The following is an 8,536-nucleotide window of genomic DNA, read 5'->3' on the forward strand; positions in this document are numbered from 1 at the left end:
TAGGAATAGGAACAATAGATCCATTCTTACTTTACCTTGACTTTTATGTGGTGCATCTGAACATTTTAACCTTTCTGGGCGATCTGTGTGATCTTTTTGATTCCTCCATTAGGTCTTAAGTTATTGTTGCTCTTTCACATAAAGAAGACAAGAAGTTGGTACAAGGTCATACTATTAGTAAATGTTACAACCAGAATAAAATCCAGGTCTAGGTCACAACATGTTACATTTTTTGTTATTCCATTACTTGCATTGTACATTGTTCTCATTCTTTGGTCACCAAGTCACTTTACTTTCAGTAAAGAGCTTTAGGTCTATGACAGTTGCTTATATTATCAGTTCCTACCATCAGCAATTGCCATTTTTCTATATAAACTTTTTTTTTTTTTTTCCACTGTTTAGGAGGGAGACTCCAAAGGTATTTCCGAAACATAACTCCAGCTGGAGTGTGCTTTTTGAGCTATTCAAGGTCAAGATGAATACAGACTCAAAGGCGGTTTTATCCTGGGATGTTCAAGCTCCTGCAGAGTGGAAACAACTTCTGACACAGAAAGGGGAGGTGGAGAGTCACTTCCAAATGCAGGAATCAAGACTGAAACGCAGTAATCCACTAGCAAGAGAAACTTTTCGAAGGCGCTTTCGGCAGCTGTGCTATCAGGAGACGCCTGGGCCCAGGGAGGCGCTCACCCAGCTCCGGGAACATTGCTTCCAGTGGCTGAGGCCACATGTGAGCACAAAGGAGCAGATCCTGGAGCTGCTGGTGCTGGAGCAGTTCCTGACCATCCTGCCTGGGGAGCTGCAAGGCTGGGTGAGAGAACAGTGTCCAGAAAGTGGGGAAGAGGCTGTGATTTTGCTGGAGGATCTTGAGAGAGAACTTGATGAACCACAACATGAGGTAGGAAGGGAGACTTGCTAGGGACAAAAGATATGTGGGTCACCAAGGACCCTTGTAGCCCTTGATTTTGGTGATATAGTAAGACCCTGCTTCCTGCTTCTTTGTGGAAGTGTTTGTTTATTTTTGTTAATTTATTTTTTAAGATTTTTGTTTTTATTTATGCATACACGAACTGGGTTGTAGGCCAGAGGTGCAGGGGGTGAGAGGATTCACCAGAGACAGAGTGGGGAACAGAACAGGCAGATCTACTGAAACACACTGCTGAGGGGAGCAGTGGGGAGACAGGAGAGGTCTGCTGTGCTCTGTGAGTCTCCTCCCTGACCGGGGATTGAACTGAGGCATGTAGTTGGCGATAGCTTGATAGCGCTGACACTTAACCCCTGCACCACCAGGGAGGCCCCTGGAAGGGTTTTTCTTTAGAGACTTAACTTCTTCAGAAGTCAAATCTTGTCACTTTGTCCCCAGATGGTAACCCACAGTCATAGACAAGGAGTTCTCTCTAAAGAGACAGTGCTTCTGGGACAGCAGACACCACTGAATCTTCACTCCCAGCCGAAGGAGGCCCAGCCCACATGTGACCCTGCTCTGCAGCCTCACCCTATGGGAGCGACAGGTGAGAGACAGTGGCAAGAGTGGGTTTTTGAGTCCCTCACTCATGAGTGAAATGAAGACTGTAACCACAGCGGATTTTTTTTTTTTTTTTAAGATTTATTTATTTATACAAGAACCGGGGTACAGGCCAGATGCGCGGGAGGGTGAGAGGATTTACCAGAGACAGAGCAGGGAACAGAAAAGGCAGACTGAGGAAATAAACTGCTGAGAGGAGCAGCGGGCAGAACAGGAGAGGTCTGCCACGCCATGTGGGACCCCTGCCAGCTGGGATGGAACCGGCGCTGCAGAGGCTGCAGACATCTTCACAGCATGGTGCTTAACCTCCTGTGCCACCAGGGGAAGCCCAGCAGATGGTTTTGAAGCTGAGTTTTTAGACTAAAAGCGCAAGGGAGACCTCAGGTGTCTTCGGATAATGTCCGTCGGCAGGACAACAGTGTCTCCCTTCTATGGCTGCAGGAGCCTAACACATATGGGCTTGATGACAGCATTGTTTGAGTTTGCTTGTGCTGCTGTAACAGGATACCACACACTGGGTGGCTTCAACACAGGGATTTGTTCTCTCATAGTTTTGGAGACTAGAAATTCAAGGTCAAGGTGCCATCAGAATTGGTTTCTAGTAAGATATCTCTTCCTGGATTGTAGATGACCACCTTGCTGTGTTCTCGCATGGGCATGTGTGTGCTTGGGGTGGGGTGGGGAGCAAGAGAGCTCAGGTGTCTAGACCAGTAAGAACCTCACATGGTTATTGTGAGCATCAAATACAGTTTATGAAGAGTATGCGACATGCATTAGTAATAGATGGTAGCTGCTCTGATCAGAAATTATCAGTGCCACCCTTGTGGGTATAGATTTACAGCTGCAGTAGAAAGGTGTGTTTAGTAGGTGGAGACTGGATGGGAGAACCCAGTGGGATCAGACTTTGCCAGTCCTTTCCTGTAATTTTAGTGGTGGAAGAACTAAGGCTGAGCAAGCTGCCTTCCCATTCTAAGTCTCCCTGAGCTTCCGTCTAATTCCCCACACATAACATCACAGTTCCTTTCTGAGTTTTTGTTAACCTTCTGGCAATCAATCTGTAGTGAGTTCTGTTATTTTCATTTTCTTTTTTTTTTAAAGATTTATTTATTTATGCACACAAGAACTAGGGTATAGGCCAGAGGTGTGGAGGGTGAGAGGATTCACCAGAGACAGTGGGATAACAGAACAGGAACACTGACTGAAATACACTGAGAGGAGCAGCGGGTAAGTCAGTAGAGGTCTGCTGCGCCATGTGGGTAGCTCCCTGGCCAGGGATCGAACTTATGCTGCAGAGGCTGCGGACAGCTTCATAGATTGCGTCTTAACCCCTTGCGCCACCAGGGAGGCCCTATTTTCATTTTCATGTCATCCCCATCTGTGTGAAAGCCAGACTTCCCTTGACTCTGTCTCCTGCTTTTATTTCTTTATCTTAACAATTACAAAGTTATCCTGAGTTTCTGTCACTTTGGAGCTTGCCTCAATTTAAATTGAAATACTCTGTTGAGTAAATTCTGTGCACTCACAGACCTTCCTCTGGCTCCCACCATCTGACCAGATTAAGATTCCTTCTGGTTTCATTTTCCTGCTTTATGGGCATCTTTCCAATCAGTTCCTTTGTTTTTTCTTCTTCTCCCTATGAACTTGGTCTTCATATTTTCTAGCCATCTTCTCTCTACCTCCCACTGTGTCTAGGACCTTGCCGAGAAGCCTTTCTTCCAGGAAGCACTTCTGAGTGAATTTATTCCCCTTCCATCCAACCACCCACTTAGTCATTCATTCACTCCACAAATGTTTATTAAGCATCTACAACAACTACAGGGGAGTATCCAACAGGCATCTACAGACAGAAGAGTTCTACCTGTAGGAAGGTGTGTGTTGTAAACTCAGGAAAAGCAACTTCTATAAAGCAAAATAGTATTTGAGATTAAAAGGAATCTATGTTACAGCTCGTCCATTTTTTAGCCAGGCAGTATTTAAACTTTATAACACTGAGTTTGAGTTTCTTTTCAAATTCATGTGGATTGTAAAAAAAACTAAATAATACAGAACTTTTACATAGTAAAAAGGAAAAGTTCTCCTCCAAATGTCATCTCCAGGAGTAACTATACCTGCCAAATAGCAGTGTATTTTCCAAACTTTCTCTATATAGTTTATCTAGTTATATATCTTTATTTTCCTCATTTCTTTAAAGAGGTATCATAATATTATAATATCAAAGGGTCTTTATTGAGTTAGTTTGATACTGTATGAAAGTACTAAGTCATGGGTGTTGTAGTTATTTATTTATTTATTTATTTATTTTAAAGATTTATTTATTTATACAAGCACTGGGTACAGTCAGAAGCACGGGAAGGTGAGAGAATTCAGCAGAGCCAGAGTGGGGAGCAGAACAGGCAGACAGATGGAGGACCCTGCTGAGGGGAGCAACAGGCACGGCAGGAGAGGTCTGCGTGCCATGTGGGACCCTCTCCGGTGACCAGGGATCGAACCGGGGCTGCAGAGGCTGCGGGCAGCTGCAGAGGCTGCGGGCAGCTTCACAGCCCAGCGCTCAACCACTGCACCACCAGGGAGGCCCGGGTGTTGTAGTTATTAAAAGGCTAAGTAGTGTCTTCATTATTCTACTGGTTCCTTGTACATTTCAGATATAAATGATAAGTTTGGGCAAAAGGGCAATACCGATCCCACTTTTGGTCCTTTTCTACTCTGCAGACAAATTTCCGTTTTCCAAACTGTTGTCTTCTCCCAGCTAAAAGGAGGAGAACTGTGGTGTAACAATAGAGGAGTCCAAAGAGGTGTGGGGGGGGCAATACAGTAAAATGTGGGTGAAAGAGCCAGATGTTTTGGTGAAAGGTAGGGATGTTTTGTGTTGCAAGATGGGAATCAACTGGAAAGCTCCAGATATTCGAAGGATACCGCAACAGCTACTTTGTGGTGTCTAGACAGGTGGGGCCCATTTGTCTCTTCCAAGTAGAGAGGGTCTGATGGGGTTGGTGGGACACATCCGATGTGGACCAATCCTCTGGAGCATCCTTCCCTCAGGGGCTAGTCCTGAGCCAGTGAGTTGAGGCCAGTGAGTTGAGGATTGATTTAAATCTTTTCTCTTTTATTTAGTCAGTCAGTATTCACTGAGCAACTGAAATAGAGGCAGGAGGGCAGGAGGATGGGATACCAGGAGAGGCTGGAATGGCCACCCATCTGCCCAGGCTAGAAGACAAGAGAGCAACCAAAATGCCCTTAAAGGCCAAAAACCAAAACCAAGAGCTATAGCAATACAACACCCATGTAGAGGGGCCTGTGGGCTAGAGCCAAACAAAGGACTGTGCCCAATAAGAGGACAGGTCACCGTCTGTGGGTTCTCACCTGCACGCACAATTGCAAGAGACCTCAGGCTCCGGGAACAGCTATGGGGTTTAATTTACAAACAGGAAACAAAGAGCTTACTACAGCCACAAGTGGCCTGCTGTCACCCAGATAGTGTCCACCAGTAGTACGAGCAAAGTACCACTCACCAGGAGTGCCAGACAGCACTGGCCAGTGGTGATGGTCACTACTTGTTCCTCGGTGTCAAAGACACTGAGTGTTAACAGCTCTTTGTTAACACAAAGGAGCCTTTGGTGCTCCTTTCAGGCCAGGTCAGAGACAGGACCAGAGGCCCCATCTCTGAGGGAGGCCTTCAGCTTCTCTTCCCTCTTCAGAGGTCTGCTGTTGGATGCTTTCTTCTTTCTTTCAGTTTCTGGTGTTTCTTCTTTCCCCTTTCTCAGAAGCCAGGAGCTGAGTCTTCTTATTTCTTCAGAGGCTGGAACAGTTTCTCAGCTCCCTCTAACCCTGGCTTATATTCTCTTTCAGGATGCCACACCCACAAGTCTGATTGGACCATTTTTCAATCCTGTGGCTGATTGGACCATTGGCATCAATCAGCTAATAGCTTGGAGCTGATTAGTCCACTCCATGATCCAGGAAGTAGAAGGGCCATTGCTGGGCTCTGAGGACCAGCTGCCACAACTGACCTGTGGTGGAGTGGCAGAGTGGGAGAGCACCACTGCTACTGCCTGCTCCCCCACTGAGGCGGCTGGGTTTCGGTAACACAACTACTATCATTCTCAGGGAATAGGCCAGGGCCTCCCCGGTGGCGCAGCGGTTGAGCGCTGGGTTGCGAAGCTGCCCGCGGCCTCTGCGGCGCCGGTTCGATCCCCGGCTGCTTCCCGGCCACCGGAGGAGGGTCCCGCATGGCGCGCAGACCTCTCCTGCCGCCCGCTGCTCCCCTCAGCAGTGTACTTCGGTCCTTCTGCCTGCTCTGCTCCCCGCTCTGGCTCTGGTGAATTCTCTCACCCTCCCGCGCTTCTGACTGTACCCAGTGCATGTATAAACAAACAAACAAACAAATAAAGAAAGAAAGAAAACATGCCTCTATTAAAAAAAAAAAAAAAAAAAAGACCTCAGGGAATAGGCCAGAAAGATCCTGCTCCACTGGGGATTAAAATGTAGAAAAGGGGAGACATAATAAATAGGCGAAAAGGAGATGATGTGTATGTTAGAAAGGGAGTGCTGTGAAATAAAGCAAAAATAGAACAGGGAAAGGGGGATGATGAGGCTATGGTTGGGACAAACAGATTGTAGTATAAGTGGAAGAGTTAAGAAGGCAAGAGTTGAGAGAAAACTTGAGTGAAGTGGGGAAGTGAGTCCAGGGTTATCTGAGGTGAGGGCTTTCCAGGAAGGGAGATGAGCCAGAGCAAAGACCTTGCGCTGGGAATGCACCTGGGATGGTTGTGGGTTTGAAAATCATAAAATCCTACCTGACACATCTATAATAGTAGAAGCTTAATTCTTGTTCCATAAATGAATGAATGAATGAATATAAGAGGTAACTGGCCTTGGTCACCTGGAGGCTTGCTACCTCAGAAGGAGGGAAGGGGGAAGGCCGAAGGGCACACACCAGAGAAGTCTGCCAGATTATGATTCCATCTCCTTGGAGAAGTATGTGGAATTCTCTCCAGCACAGTCCTTATGGGGATGGACTGAGCTGCATTTTGCCAAGGAGGGCAAACTTCTGGGGTTACCAAGAGGAAGATGTTACTGTACTGGTCCTTCTCTTTCAGACTTCCCTACTCTGATGTAGGGTTATGTCATGTGATAAGTACATTGCATTTCTGTGTACATGGTGACCCCACAGGCTCAGGGAACCAGTGACATTGACCTGGTCTTGTTTCAGATGGAATGACCAAGACTGGGGACAGAGAGTTGGTGCTGAGGAAAGACTGTCCTAAGAGAGTGGAGCCACGTGGGAAAGTATTTTATGGACAGACCTGGGAGGTACCACGCCAGGACCCCCAATGTGCAGAAGTTGGCCAGATAGAGCAGCCCTGGAGAAACCCCACAGAAAAGGGATCACACAAGTGTGATGAATGTGGGAAAAGTTTTGCTCAGAGTTCAGGTCTGATTCGACATCAAAGAATTCATACTGGAGAAAGACCCTATGAATGTAATGAGTGTGGGAAAACCTTCAGTCGGAGTTCAGGTCTTTTTAATCACCGAGGCATCCACAACATACAGAAGCGGTACCACTGCAAGGAGTGTGGGAAGGCCTTCAGCCAGAGTGCGGGGCTCATCCAGCACCAGAGAATTCACAAGGGAGAAAAGCCCTATCACTGCAGCCAGTGTGAGAAGAGCTATAGTCGGCGATCCTTTCTCATTGAGCATCAGAGAAGTCACACAGGGGAGCGACCTCACCAGTGCAACAAGTGTGGGAAAAGCTTTAATCACCACTGCAACCTCAGCCGCCACCAGAAGATACACACAGTGGCCGAGATGGTCTAGTCCTTGCCATGTGCGGATTTCCCAGATCAGTGGCCAAGTCAGGTGGGTTAGTTTTAGACTAGAAAATGCCTTTCTTCCTGTCTCCATGAAGTGCATTTAGAACAAACACTGACTTACTGGGGATATCCAAAGAGGAAGATTTGGGTTTTTTGGGTTTTTTTTTTAAAGATTTTATTTATTTATTTATGTGTACAAGGACTGGGGTACAGGCCAGAGGTGTGGGGGGTGAGAGGATTCACCAGAGACAGAGTGGGGAACAGAACAGACAGATTGACTGAAATACACTGCTGAGGGGAGCAGCGGGGAGACAGGAGAGGTCTGCTGCACCATGTGGGTAGCTCCCTGGGTGGGGATCAAATGTGTGCTGCAGTGGCTGCAGATAGCTTCATAGGTTGCGTCTTAACCCCTTGCGCCACCAGGGAGGCCCCATGGGGTTTTTTTTTTTTTTTAAATGCTATTTTACCTTTGTTTCCTATACCATCTCTCTTACATACTCTAAACCTTCCTAGTAATATCAGAACAGCCTTGCTGTAGCCAACATGCCTGATAGAGCTGTCTCTGTGTTTAATTAAAGATCACCTAGGAATCTGCTGATGGTTAACAATACGTGGGTCTTTGGTGTTCCCGGTAAGCAGGACCTACATGGTAAACCCTTTTCCATCTCACTGCTTACCTTCAACACCCACCTGACCCTCTCATGGACCTACCTGTGGGCTGCCTGCTCCAGTGTTTGCAGAATGTTTCCAGTTACCTAACCCCAGTTGGTCCTGGCAAGAAGCACACAGTAAAGTATTAGAGGAGGCGTCGAAGACTCAGGATCTCTAAGCATCCATGCCAAGGGTTATACCCTGGACTTATTTTTAGTAGTGTTTTTATTTTGATTAGACTTATAAAATTAAAAATTTAAACCTTAAAAAGTTGCCAAGATAGATGGAGTTTCCATATCCCTTTCACCCAACTTCCCCTAAAGTTAACACCTACCATTGTGTCTTTTTAGTTAAACCCTTGGCTGCTGACTCCAAATCCCTGTCTGTTGACAGTATCATGCTTCACTCTGTTGTTCTCAGACTTCCTCCTTTACCCTCAGTCACCTGAGACTCTCTAAGTGCTTTCCATCGCGTCATCAGTACTATAATGTCATTTATATACTGGGTACAAGGCCACATCAGGGAACCCCACCACCACCCAGGTAAGATAGAA

General features: G+C 46.5%; 1 protein-coding gene across 1 annotated transcript; it reads left to right on the forward strand.

The window, feature by feature from the left end:
- Positions 1–301: 301 nt before the first annotated feature.
- Positions 302–7,957, forward strand: LOC311167463 (zinc finger and SCAN domain-containing protein 9-like). Its single transcript, XM_084228483.1, is given in 5 exon segments — positions 302–895; positions 1,361–1,508; positions 4,232–4,249; positions 4,252–4,314; positions 6,732–7,957. Coding segments are annotated over 5 exon segments (1,413 nt in total). The 5' UTR covers positions 302–316; the 3' UTR covers positions 7,337–7,957.
- The last annotated feature ends 579 nt before the right edge of the window (positions 7,958–8,536 follow it).

This window comes from Talpa europaea (assembly GCF_964194135.1).
Source record: "Talpa europaea genome assembly, chromosome: 2".
NCBI classification, from domain to species: domain Eukaryota; kingdom Metazoa; phylum Chordata; class Mammalia; order Eulipotyphla; family Talpidae; genus Talpa; species Talpa europaea.